At 43.0% G+C, this 14,860-nt stretch overlaps 1 protein-coding gene across 13 annotated transcripts in view; it reads right to left on the reverse strand.

Moving 5' to 3' along the window:
- The window catches only part of tenm4 (teneurin transmembrane protein 4), a 251,591-nt gene that overhangs the window by 24,620 nt on the left and 212,111 nt on the right, over positions 1-14,860 (reverse strand). For all 13 annotated transcript variants that reach the window (XM_054794148.1, XM_054794143.1, XM_054794141.1 and 10 more), the window contains 2 exons: positions 11,830-12,707; positions 2,401-2,573 (listed from right to left, as the gene is read on the reverse strand). In XM_054794148.1, the coding sequence (XP_054650123.1) occupies positions 2,401-2,573; positions 11,830-12,707 (1,051 nt within the window). The remainder of the gene's footprint in view (positions 1-2,400; positions 2,574-11,829; positions 12,708-14,860) is intronic.

Raw genomic sequence — 14,860 nt, forward strand, 5'->3', positions numbered from 1 at the left:
TGGCATGCCAACCTTTCAATGGCACTTTTCTCCCTCCGTCACAGACACACCAGGAGGTCGACACGGGGCCTGCAGGGGGCGTGCAGGGGGCCCCCCACAGCTAAAAGGGTCTGGAGTAGAGCGACAGTGCTGACACATGCCAACACACCTCTCTCTCTCATCATGACCTCATCGTGGATAAACCGTACAGCTTGTCAAGAAACAATACTATTACAAATACAGTTTGATACACTATAGAGTAGTCAGTGTACAGCTCATATAGCAGTATACATTTACTCTCCACTGAATACGACTCAACACTCAGCCATAAATAAGTATAGTAAATAAATATACACTTCACTCTCAACATGTCTCCATTGTGGCTAAAGAATCAATAATTCCCCTCAATATTGCTCCAGATCATGCTGCTGCCACCACACATTTTTACCGTCGGCAAGACAGAATTATCTTACTACTCACTTCTGTTGCCAGACATTTACACAATAATGAGCCGCAGCTCCCCCGGTGCAGGCAGCACTCGTGCAGCCCCAGATCATGATGCTGCCGCCACACGTTTTTACTGTAGGGAAGACACAATTATCTTACTACTCACTTGTGTTGCCAGACATTCACACAATAATTCCCCTCAATAATGAACTGCAGCTCCACCAGCGCCGGAAACACTCAGCCCCAGATCGTGCCGCTGCCACCACCTTGCTTGACAGTTGGCAATATTGCTTGACAGTTGGCAATATATGGCAACACTTGTGTTGCCATATATTTCAACAATAATTTCCCTCAATTATGAACCGCAGCTCCCCCATGCTGACAGCACTCGTGCAGCCCCAGACCATTATGCTGCTAACACACATTTTTATTGTAGGATCCGGGCAGCACTCATGCAGCCCCAGATCACCACTGACTGTCAGACACAATTATCCCGCTACTCACTTGTGTTGCCAGATATTTACACAATAATACCCCTAAATGAACTGCAGCTCCCCCTAATGTCTGCAGCACTCGTGCCAGGACACTATCACCACCATGCTAGACTGTCGGCAAGACATGATAATCTTGCAACTCCTTATATTGCTTGAGGTACACTGACTTCTCTAAAGTATATCCAGCTTTATGTTATAGAATAAAATTGCTGCTATGTCAGGGGTGCACTTTAGTGAGGCGGATCCCCGCACATTTGCGTCGCAGATTTGAGTTATTTTTCCTTTGAAAAAGTTTGGATTTCTGTTGTGATAATTAAAGAAACAAACACATTGTCATTGGTGCGCGAACACTGACAGATAGCACAAACAAAGGTACGAGTGTACTTTTGAAAAGCAGTAACAACATGAGAGGAAGTGAGAGCTGCCAGCAGAGCTTTATTTAGGGGGCTGTGGTGGCCACTGACAGCGTAAGTACACCCCCTTGTGATGAAAAAGGAGTGTTAGATATACGGCACGCTGCAGCCTGGTAATTAAAGCTTGCTCCAATCTAGCTGCAATCTCCTCAATGGCGACATGATGAACAACCCGAGGAGCGGCCAGACGGGCAGGGAGGAATCTCTGAGGCCCGCTACGTGAGCTCCGAGCACACAATAGTCAATTAATTAGCGGGCCCTGGCTGCTGGCGCCGCTCCGCTGGTAAACAGATGTCAGAGACAAGGTCACGACACAGAGGTGACCCGTGGACGGGACGACGGGAGAGAAACCAGAGCTTGATGTCTTAAGTTTCAGACACAGATGTGGAAAAAGACGGGCTTGTCTTTGAAGAATGAAAGCAGGTCCAAAAAGTTCAGCGCCATCATCAGGCGATCGATGAAGCGGTCGGGCACATAAGAGGACACAAATTGGGCGTCACAACATCGACTGCATTCCAAAAAAAAAGAAAAGAAAATTCCTGCAGTATCTTGTATACATCAGCACCATCGTGTGTCATGACAGGAAATCAATACATCCTTCCAATCTGCTTTTAGCACAGCGCTGTCATTTTATTATGAAGACACACACCAACAATACTTGTTAGCCTAAACCACATTCATATCTTCTCATATACAAACACAAACCCTAACCCACCGTCTTTAGCCATCTTTTTTGCTTCTGTCTGAATGGAAGGACCAATTGAGAATCCCCAGCCACCTCGTGATAAAAATGTCATCTTGGCATTTGAAGATGAGATCTCATTTGATCCTATCAGCTATCTTAGACATATTGACAAGATATCAAAATCAATAGGATTCCTGCTAAGCTGAGAGAAGCTAATTCCCGAACCGAGACAATCAGTTGAGAATTGTGAGAAGAGAAATGAGTTTCTTGGAGGTGCGTGGTTCCAGAGTGACATATCACTTTCACTTGTATAGAAACAAGTTCTGGAGCAAAGTGCTGAAATCCGACAGTGATGACCCATGTGAGGTCCCATTCCACTCACCCTGCATGAGCGTGTAGAAGGTACCCGAGGCTGACAGGTTGGCCGTGACCGTGACGTCCTCTTTGGCGGCGCCCTCCGTCTGGATGCGGACGGCGCTGTCCGCGTCGGCCCGATAGCTGCTGACTCGTCCCGTAGGGTGAGTGACGTTGGTCAGACGGCCGAAACTGTCGTACCTGCAATGGAAGTGTGTAAATATGAATGCAGGTCAGGTGCTGAAGGATGCATGGCCACATAAACGTGACCAATGAGTCGCTCCATCACCTCGGATTGACTGATGACGGGCTGAGCGGGATTAGCTCTTCCCGTCTTAATGACATTTGCCGTGCGTGCATTGGCTCTGCAAGCTCTTAATTGCTGATATGTGTCCACACGGCCACTGAACGTGCACAAAAAAGTCATCAAACCTGACAGCTGGGTGTAATTAAAAGTGAAAAAAAGCAAGCAAGTTTAATCAGCACCGCCTCTAAACGCTCATTTAATATTCATGAAGTGGATGCAAGCTTAACTGTATCAATAACAGATGATAAACAGTGTAATCCTGCAATACTCATTATTTATATTGGAATCATAATCAAATGCATTATTTATAATGTAAATAAGATCAATGGCACGTTATTGTCTGTATTGATTGTATGATATAATAATTAATGTCAAACTGGAGAAGAATATGATCAAATTAAAAACTCATACGGCTCTTAAAATACCTTCATTTAATCCCAAGAAAACACAAAGTATTTTATGCATTATGCATTTTATGTATTAAATTACACATTTATTTCACTTACTGACTTTACTGTCAGAACATTTTTCAAGTATTTCAAGATCATATTACAAATTCAATAAATAATTCCTTCACTAATAAATTGAATCACCAAATTAAATGAATGACATTCATGTGCTGTATATAGTATGTATATTTTCTAGACTGTACGAAAAGTAAAGCAATCCCTCACCACTTTCATGCATTCACAGGATCATGGTTTTTCAAATATATATTCATAAATCAACAATGTTTCCTGGTTGACTTCGGCCTATTATTAGTCCCCAAATATGCATACTTAAGCAAACAGTACATATTTCTAAATGAAGCATTTTCAAGCATAAAAATAGCCAAATGAAGTAAAATACAAACATAAGGCATTCATTCAGAAGACGCATTCAAAGATGCGATGATATGCTGTATTCTACACTGGTCACTAGGTGTCAGTAATGTTACATTGATGATACAATGGCCGTCGCAGGAAGTACTGTACTGAACAGGAACACGTGTGAGTCTATAGTATGTCTTCTTTATGTCTTATTTCCTCTTATTATATCTACTATATTGGGCAATAGGAGTGTAAAGGTGACTATAGGGGTGTTATTTCATGTGTAGAGGGCTCTAATAATGTTAAAAAGTGTATTTACAAGGTGGTGAACAGGTTTTCTGTCTGATATGTCTTATTTTCTTTTATTATGTCCACTATATTGGGTAATAGGAGTGTAAAGGTGACTGTAGGTGTTATTTCATGTCTAGAGGGCTCTAATAATGTTAAAAAAGCATATTTACAATGTGGTAAAAAGGTTTTCTATGCACTAACTACCAAAATATTCAATTTATGAAGAAAGAATCCTACTGTGTGGAAATTCACTTATCACGGTCGGGTCTGGAACTAATTAACCGCCATGAACGAGGAATTACCAGATTTTTAATGAATAATCTGACCAAACTGACAGGAGTGTGTGGTCATGAAGAACACCACTATGCATCTCACCTGGCCTCCTCCAATCGTTAATAATGTAAATGCATGACAATCAATCCAATGGTTGCAACACTATATGGTAAAAAAAAAGCTTTGGTTGCATCTTGTCAAAAGTGTCTTATGGCTGTAAAAGCACTGTCGCCTCATCTCGTTAAGATGCTTGAAGGTGCGGCCCAAAAACTTTATGACACCCGGCGTGGGGAGGGCTGGGGGTGGGGGGCTAGATTGTTTCATTTCGCTCAGACGGCACATCAGCGAGGAACAATTTGAGGGCTGTCACAGCACCAGTGTTCCAGAATAGGCCGGAGCGGGCGCTACATTAGGACGGATGAAGACTTATCTGTGCGCTGAATACAGATTGAAAAGCCCTCTTTGGATGCCGCCGCCTGCCACAATAAAGCCCCTAATAAATGAGGCAGTGCTTGATTTCCTCAGCTCTGCCGTCTCAAATATCCAATATGGACAGGAAGAGTGGGAGAGGAATCATCTCCCAGAGATAAATGTAATCTGAGACCAGATGCACTCCTGCCACTGGGATTCCGAGATGCCACTGATGTCTTTCACTGGCAGAAGTACTACATGGAAAAGTCATTTTTCTAGTAAGTATTCTTCTTCTTGTTCATCATAGCGCTACATGTTCTCATCTTTTGTTAAACACACCCTCCTATTTCATGATGTTCTAACAGTAATATGTGTTTATGAGCACCAAATCATCTCCCTCACTTGTCTGAGCCACTTTGGAGAGAAGAGGAACTCAGACTCTTGCACTTCGATTTCCGTTATGAAGGAAAAAACCTCCTTCCTCATGGACATGACACAACCTCTGACCCGCCCCTCGCTAGATGAGCCTGCCCCGTGTATACGCCCACCACTTCACGATGGACACCTTTGTAAAAAAAACAAAAACAACAAAAAAAAACAAAACAACAAACAAAAAAAAGGCTTCGCTACACATCTTTAAAAAAGTTGTAATACCAATTGAATGAAATCTGGCCAGGATAATTTTTTATTATTACTTTTGAAAGGCACTGATCCCCTCTATTTCAAAGTGAAAAAATACAATATTTACACAGTCATTTAATTGGTTCCAGACCCCATCCATCCATTTTCTATGCCGCTTATCCTAATTAGGGTCACGGGGGTATGCTGGAGCCTATCCCAGCTGACTTTGGACTTCACGCTCATGTTCATACCTATGGACAATTTAGAGTTGCCAATTAACCCAACATCAATGTTTTTGGAATGTGGGAGGAAACAGGAGTACCCGGCCAAAACCCACGCACGCACGGGGAGAACATGCAAACTCCACACAGAGATTCCCAAACGGAGATTCAAACCCAGGTCTTCCTGATCCCGACTCTGTGGCCAACATGCTAACCGCTCGGCCACCGTGCGGCATGGTTCTATACCCGACCGCGGTAAAACAATTTCCACTAAGTAGGATTCAGTATTAATAAATGGCATATTTTCATGGTGAGTTTAATTGAAAACCTGTTTATGACTTTCCAAATATGTTTTTAACAATATTAGAGCCCTGTAGACATGAAATAACACCCCTATAGTCACCTTTACACTCCTATTATTCTTTATTTACACCACATTGCTAATGCGCAGGCTACAGGATCACTGCAAGGACACAACTGACAGCCACAGCTGCATAGCATGCTAGCGAGCTAACTAGTTAGCCTCTAATTTATTTATTTTAAACCTAAGAAAGTGTTTAAAACGATGTGGCAAAGAAAGACACAGTAAGAAGCCAAAAACGTACCACTTCCACACGGAATAGGAGGAGAACTGAGTATGCCATGGCTGACTACATGCAGTGGTGTGATGGTAATGTCACGTCTGATCAGTGTTTTGAGTCATTACTGACACCTAGTGACCAGAACAGACACAACAATAGAATACAAATGACTTGTCTTTCAATATTTGTGACTAATAATTGGACAGTCAACCACAAAACACTCATTATTTATTCATTTATTAATTTTGGAAAAATTGTGATAGAGTGAGGGAGCGTCCAACTGCAATGTAGTGAGGGACTACTTATATGCCCACACTTTTATCCTCGGGACCAATTTGGCCCCATTTGACTCCCATAAGAAGCACATACTCATAAATATTGTACCTAATAACGCTAAGCCTACTACACCCACCAATTCATGAAGGATTTTTCTAAAACACAAAAACAACAAAACCAGGCTTTGCTACACACCTTTAAAAAAAGTTTAAATCTCTGTGTGGAGTTTGCATGTTCTCCCCATGCGTGCGTGGATTTTCTCCGGGTACTCCAGTATCCTCCCACATTCCAAAAACTTGTTCGGTTAAATTGGAAAGTCTAAATCAGTGGTCACCAACGTGGTGCCTGCGGGCACCAGGTAGCCCCCCACGACCACATGAGGTGCCCGCAAGCCTGCTTTTCATTCAGGTTTTCAGTTAATAATGAAAGAACAGTAGAAAGAAATGCATTCTGAAATACAACATGTGAGTTGTGGACACCAGCATTTTGTTCATGTTCTGGTAAAACAAGCATATTTGCTTTGTTTGGGTTTAAAATAAGCTCTGAAAATAAATGTTACAAAAATGAGTAGCTCTTGGCCATTTTCATTTTGTAAAAGTAGCTCCTGGTCTGGTCTAAATTGTCCATAGGTATGAATGTGAGTGTGAATGATTGTTTGTCTATATGTGCCCTGTGTGTGGGTGTGCTCTGCCTGTCGCCCAAGTCAGCTGGGATAGGCTCCAGCATACCCCCGCAACTCTAATGAGGATAAGCGCTCCAATGAGACGATATTACCCGTACTGTGTGGGTGAGCAAATCAAGTGCTCCTTTTTTCTCCTGCCTGTGACGTTAACGGCCTGTCATAACCCCTGAGCTCACTTGTAAACAAACATTCACTTTAAGAGGAAGACATTTTGCATGCTAGTTGTACCAAATGCTCCGCTATGACCCATTGAGCACACAAAAAACCTTATCAGCCACCTGAAACGGCAGCGCCACAGTGCTTGAAAAATTACAAAAGTTTTGCCAGAGACCTCTGTGGCGTCACACCGGCTGCTGGGAGTGTGTGCCCAAGGACAGTGTACCTTGCTGGGCCACAGCAGGTGGCTCTCTCCGCTCTATACTCTGCTTCTCCTGATAGTTAATGTAATGTTAGCACTTTAGCAGCACGTTTGTGTCCTCCTGTCCCACTCCTTAATGTTACTGTGTCATGTGATATACTATTATATAATATCCATTACGTTGGACGAGTGCAGAGTTACAGTGCAAGTACACAATAGCACACACACGCATGCACACAGTAAGGTTTACTAAAAGCACGTTTAAACTGTCTCCATTCCAGCATCAAAGACAATACACGTATTATATTAAAATAGTTTGAAAAGTACATTATTTGTTCACTCAGACTTCGATTCAGCTGCCTCTTGGCTCACGTTCTGTGGTCAAAGGGGGCGTCGGCTTCCCCTCAGATGCCCACAAGTCTGTTCATGTTGCATCACGTCTTTGTCGCAAGCTAGCGATATGACCTTTCGCGTAAAAGGGAGGGGGCGGGGGGGCACCCCCCCATAAAAAATAATAATAACAATAGACTGGACTCTACATCTCATCCCGCCGGCGTTATGAATAATCGCTAATCCGAGTGCCCCGTGGAGTCATTCTTCATGTGCCAAGCGAGGTTGTCAGAACCGAGGAGACAACAGCGTGAGGCCTGCAGTCATGTGACCACGAACAACGTGTACTGTGTCTCTCGTCCACACACACAGCACTGCAAGTTTGTCCTGTCCTGTATCATTCTGCAAAATCCAAACACGGGGCCAAAGGAAGTTGCGAGTGGCAGCAATTAGGTGGGAAGTAATATTAAATTCAACCTCATCAGGATGAGAAAACTAGAATTATTCTCCATAAAATTATATTTTTTGCTTATACTTTTGCATGTCTGGAATGGATCCATTATTAGATATGGAAAAAATTGATTTGCTTTGAAATCAGACCTTTTGGAAGAAAACAATAACAAAATCAGGTTCCAATGTGCCTGAAGTTTTCCATTTTTAGAAAAACAAAGCCAAGACATTTTTTGTTGTTCTTTTTCTAAAATAGTAAAAAAAAAAAAAAAAAAAAAAAAAAAAAAAAATGCAGTAAATGTGGACATACATGCTTTAAAAAAACCCCAAAAAAACCTTCATTGTCCTGCAAGAGGACATTTTGGAATGCTGCGCACTGGTACTTTTGACAGTGTTTGACATGTTGCCAGCTATTCCCACATCTTTGCTGTCCAATAAAAACATCCACCCATCCATCTTCTATGCCGCTGACACTCACTAGGGTTGCGGCTGACTTCAAGCGAGAGGCAGGGTACGCCAGCCTATCGCAGAGCACTGATGGACAAACAATCATTCACGCTCACATTCCTATCTATGGACAATTTAGAGTCGCCAATTAACCTAACATGCATGTTTTTGGAATGTGGGAGGAAACCGAAGCCCCGGAGAAAACCCACACACGCACGGGAACCAATTCGAACCAATACAAAACATGTTGTCCAAATTGTGTTCTATTTAACAATCCAAAACATGAAGCAGAAATACAGTAATAGCCATTTCACGCTTCCATTTTCACTCTATCGCCATTTTCCAAAAGTATATTCATGAATTTATCATGTTTTTTAATGTTGAATACAGGCTATTGTTTGTTAAAATACATGTAGATGCATATTTTGGCAATTTTTATGTGTTGTTTTTTTTTTGCATAAAAATGCATAAAAATGGCAACGTGAAGTAAAATCCAAATATAAGGCATTCAGACGACGCCTTCAAAGACGTTGTGATGATATGTAGTATTCTACATTGGTCACTAGGTGTCAGTAATGTTACTGTAATGACAACAGCCACAGCAGGAAGCATTGTACACTACAGGAAGTACAAAAATAAGGAACTCTCCCAATTCTAACGTGTGTGAGTCTATTTTATGTCCCATTTTCTTGTTTTATGTCTGCAACAATGGATAAGAGTGTAAAGGTGACTATAGGGGTGTTATTTCATGTCTAAAGGGCTCTAATAATGTTAAGTGTATTTAGAAGGTGGTAAAACGATTGATTATATCTAATACGTCTTAGTTTCTCTTATTATGTCTGCTATATTGGGTAATAGGAGTGTAAAGGTGACTATAGGGTGTTATTTCATGTCATTTGAGAAGGTTGTAAACAGGTTTTATATGCTCTAACTACCAAATACTGCATTTATAAATATGGGATCCTACTTTGCGGAAATTCACTTATTACGGTCAGGTCTCCAACCAATTAAACTGTGAGATACAATAATGCATACACACACACACACACACACACATATATATTTCTAGTGTATATATAGTATTGTTTTTCGTTTTAAAAAAAATCCCCCTACAAATTGAAGGTAGAGGATTTTCATTGGACAGTGACTGTTTTTTCACCACCAGTGATTTTTACTGCCCACAACTAAAACCCTTAATAAAAAAAACTTGAGGTGGGTTATGCATTCTAGCGCTATATGTGTTGCTGAGGTTGCAACTGCATTTTCATGTGCATTATTTATTTATTTTTTAAACCTGGATTGGAGAAAAATATGTTTTTCAAAAAAGACATGGATCCATGAGGACGTACCTGAGCTGCTATGAATAGATGCTTCTTCTTATTATTAGTGTTTTCAAGTTATTGTCGTTTCGTCCTCGCGGTTTTCGTTGTGGCTGCAGGATACGAGCATGTGCATGAATTCATTTTCACATTTTGAGATTTTTTATTCCAACGGTGGCAAATTAGGATTGGGGCCCGTCCCCGAGGAGCCAGAGTGACCTTCAAAGCTAATTACGGAAGGAACACAAACGTCGTTATTGGCTGAGATGAAACATTGATGAGCCGCCTGCGTCTTTAATTCACCGGGGAGTGTCAGGAAATACAATTGCTTTTTTTCATTTTTTTTGTTGTTTTTGTTTTGTTTTTTTTTAAAGCAGCTGTGCATCCAATTAATGCCCCGTCCTCTTAATGTTTTAGTTCAATAAACGCTCTGGCTTTAATTGGAGTGTTTATGTTTGTTTGGCCATTGGAGGACTGGTATTTAGTTGGTGCTGTTCACCTTCAGGACTTCCAGATCTTCTCACTTTTTCATCCCAGCCAGGTCTGAGACACGAAGCAAATCAAACACAGGTGATGAATGTCAACCGCTATTAAAGCGAGCGTTTGATTATGTATCCCAGCGTTCCTTCTATTCCCCCAGCGAGGCGGAACAGATGTCTGATCAACCCTGTCCGCTTAATCGCACTTTTTGGAACACCATTGCAGGCGGCACGACGTCCCCCTGGCGCTGTCTATTAAGCTACGGGACAGATTGCCTGCTGGAAGTGACGGGAACACAAAATCCCGTGCATGAATGCGGCGTGCAGCGTGTGGGAGCGATTAGAAAAAAAACACTTCTGGCTAGAGAGCACTGCGGACGCTGCCAGGCCAACACGCTCGCTATTACGAGCAAGAGAGCAGATGAGGAACACGCAAGCACTAGCGCTAATCCTGTTTCATATGATAACAGAAACAGGATTACGCCTGCACTTGCACCCACTTGCCTTCTGATTGACGTTCACTGTTAGATGGAAGGTTGTGTCCTCCGATGCACAAAATGTTAGCACACCGAAGTACGTTGGTAAGGCCCTCTTGAAACTATTATGCTGGCCTTATGAGGGCCTTACCATTTATTGTAAACTCACCAAAATTTACTAGTGCGTCAGGTCAAGTGAAAAATTAGATATTTCAGTGGTACCGAACACGAACAACCAAAACTCACTCAGTTGTTCCCCCTTTAAATTTGAAAAAAAGCATCCTATGCCACCAGTTTGACAGAACGTCACCAAATATGGTGGAGACGTCAATTGTGACAGAAGGCACAAAAAAGTCTAAAGAACCAACAGGAAGTCGTCCATTTTGGTTTTTGGTTGCAATTTCGGGCAAAAAACAGGGTTTGTATTTCAACTAGTCCTAGGCACTTTGACCAAATGAGCCCAAATGAAAATCACGGACCCTAGAAAGACGGGCAATGTTATACTGCAAAGCATTTTAGGCTGTCTCATAAGGTCTGAGTGTGGCTACGGCAACAAAGTTTGATGATCAAACCAACAGTTCGCCACTAAACTGTAAACGTTAATAACTCAGTTCCACAAGGTCAGATCTTCATCATCATTGGCACATATGATGAAGACCACACCTTGAAGCTATACATACATCACTTCCTAAATTCGTCTCACGTTAGCTGTGTTCACACCAAAAGTCCACCTGGGTTCTTTTATGCAGCTGTGAAATGAGTCTCAAGGATAGTTTACAATTCATTTCAAACAAGAGTAGATCCAAGCAATGGCAATGGCAGCGCTGGAGAGAGCGATTAGCTGCCAATGAAGGTTTAGCAAATTTAATCAATGTCTGAAGAGGAACTCTGTTCCACTTTCCCTTTTGACTTCTGTCAGAGAGGTGGTGCAATGGGTGTAATGGCAGGTTGGACAGCTGAGTAAATTAAGTGTCATATCTAGAAACTATGTGTGTGTGTGTGTGTGCAAATAAAACCAACAGGGTGCATTTGCTCTATCCAAGATGGCCTTGTTTTTTTTACTTACAGTATTTACAACATACGGAAAATATTCCATTCCTAACACAATCTTTTGAAAACTACTTACTCAAAGAAGGTGGTCCACCCATTCTCATTGGTCTTGGTCGCCAGCAGTCCGGAGCTTCCATGGTAAGTCATGACCGCCAGTTCTTGGCCCTGTGCCGTGACACTTTTGAGAGCGTTGTTGGTGCCGATGGTGAACCAGAAGGTCTGTCCGTCAGGCACCATGAGCCACAGAGGCATCCCTGTGGTGTCCCGTCGGATGGTCACCACATTCTTGTTCTTATCCGTGATGCTGCTCAGCTCGCCGGCACCCGTGTAGGTGAGGTTGTACAGGTGGTCCCCCGTGGTCAGGCTTTGTGTGAAAATGTGGCTGCCGTTGGCGTCGAAGAGATAGAGCTCGTCTTTGATGGGGGAGGACACCTCGTACATGTTGAGGGGACTCAGGTAGGCTTTGTTCTTGCGCACGTAGCGGATGCGGATGTTGCCCAGATCGGCAATGTAAAGCTCTCCATCCGGGCACACCGCCAAAGAGGAGGGCGCGTTCAGCTTGGCGTCCTTGGCGTAGCCCTCGTCGCCCGAGTAGCAATCGCAGTTGGCGTCGTTCTTGCAGTCGCAGCCGCTCGGTGCCCCAGCCACCAGGGAGATCTCGCCGTTGGTGGACACCTGGCGGACTCTGTTGATCTTTTTTTCATCCGATTCTGCTATGTAGAGGATGCCGGTGTGGGACACGGCCAGCGTGTTGGCAGACTCCAGAGTGGCATGGATGGCCACCTTGCTCATGAGGAAGTGGTCGATGCCTGGCACTTGGCAGTGCATGGGCCTGCCCGCTACAATGCGCACTTGGTGGTTTTCGGAGATCTGGAGGACTACGTTATTGTCCAGGACGTACAGAGAGTTGTCCAAGGGACTCACCGCCAGGTCGGTAGGCCACTCGAGGCGCACCTAGACCAGAAAAACACAGAGAGCACGAGCATCTTTGTCACCAATCACAACCCATCGTGATAACGCCGACACAGCGACACACCGTACAGGAATCACATAATGTTGTAACATTGACGGACAGCGACAATTGCTTCCAACACAACAGGCTGGGGGATGTCAGTGCCAGGTGTTGAACTTCACACAGGCACCATCATGCCTTTCCTACGGCTCTGATACTAACTAAGAAGGTGGAGAATCAACTGCTCATTTTAACTGCCCCTGTTGGTGTTGTGGGATTGAGGCTCCGGAGAAAAATCGAGGCAAGTGCGGGAATGTTCCTCATCCAAATTCCACACAATTCGAACCCAGAACCACTTGGCAGGGAGTTAGAATGCTCACCACATGGTCCGCCATCCATCAAAACATGGTCAAGACAATTCTATATGGACCAATCAATGGATGGCAATGCGGGAGCGAATCGTACTACTACAAGTACAAGCAAATGGTGTTTTGGCTAAGACCACAGAAACCCAGAAAGACCAAGACTTTGAGGAAATGGGACCGAATTAAGACGGAGATATACGGCTTAACTTAACTGGTTAAAGGTTTGTTACTCAAGACCGGTCTTGAGATCAAGACCAAGACTATGAACAAAAAGGTTTCTTTATTGACCTGGACATTTCCCTTTGACAGGATGGCGGCCCCCTCAAGGGAGCAATCGCTGAAAAGTAGCTCCATAAAAAAACTGCTGCTGTCGCTGCGGTTTGAAGAAAAAGGTTTATCTTAAACATTAAAAAAAAAAAATCAACTAATCATCTGATAAGGAGCAAAGAATGTGTTAAAAGAGGAAACAGCGCCAAGACATGCTCTTCTACGATCACCGATGCTATCAATGGTGGCTGGAAAAGGGCAGCGTGACGACGGAAGAGGAGATAATCCCAAAGATCAGATAAACACCTCAGGAATGCTCGAACACATTTTCTTCAGGCGTGTTATTAATTTGCTTATAATAAGAGAGATTGCACGAGTCCTTGAGAAGTACACTTAGTGGCTCGCCTCTGGCCCTGCAAAATTATCCCACATTGTTCTTTATTAGTTAATAGCGCGTTTATAAACAGGCAGCATTGTACAATCCATCCAATCTGCAAAGGAATTATTCTTAAGAACGTATCATGAAGTGGCATTTTTCAGTTGAAGCAGCAAAATGGAGATTGATTAAAACCTCTTTTTAAAGCACACAAACAAAGTGCTCATTGTTTTAGCAAACCTGCTTAGATGCACGCATTGATTAAAACCTTTTATCTGACAAATGGCAACAACCATCAAGGCTGCACGCAAACACCACCATAACGTGTTTGGGGAAAAAATAGCAAACAAAATCTGGTTACATGGAAATACAATAGATTATCGACTGCTTAGATACAATACAATATTTGATGAAACTAAAATAAATCTTATTCCATGTGACAATTATGTAGTTGTATAATGTATAAGCCTATTCAACACCATCAGCTATTTATGTACACAAAAGATGATTTGGCAACAACTGTGATTGGCTGGCATCCAGTCCAGGGTGTACCGCACCCTGCCTCTCGCAAAGTCAGCTGGGATAGGCTCCAGTATACCCCCACGAGCCTCGTGAGGACAAGCAGCATAGAAGATGGATGGATGGATAAAAGGCAGCAAAGTGAAAACAAACTGATTATTTCTGCTTCCTGATTTGTAGTTTTCCCCAACGTAGAAACTCAGTTTGAATCAGAATCAGAATCAGAATCAGAATCAGAATGGCCTTTACCTGTCACTACAGTGTGGGACTGGCAAAAAATCTCGGCAACATAGGCACAAATAAACACTCTTGACAACAACATGAACTCGAGGATTTGCACCAGGGGAGGGAGGGAAAGGTGAGTGGAGGTGTTTCTAGTGCAAGCCGGCAGCCATATTTGGCCATGAGCTGTGGACCCCGCCCACGAGCACTGGGGGTATGGCAGCACGGGATGTGTGTGCGTACAGTATGTGCATGTATGAGAGTGTCCTTGGATGCATGTGTGTGTAGGCCTGAAGAAGTTCACCCAGCCTAGTGGCCAATCTTGGAGCCTCAAAAAATATATATCCCAAATGTCCAATGAATTCTAATGTTGTTACTGGTCTTGACTGACCTACTGGTCTTAAAC

Source organism: Dunckerocampus dactyliophorus, chromosome 12 (assembly GCF_027744805.1).
Source record: "Dunckerocampus dactyliophorus isolate RoL2022-P2 chromosome 12, RoL_Ddac_1.1, whole genome shotgun sequence".
Classification (NCBI taxonomy): Eukaryota; Metazoa; Chordata; class Actinopteri; order Syngnathiformes; family Syngnathidae; genus Dunckerocampus; species Dunckerocampus dactyliophorus.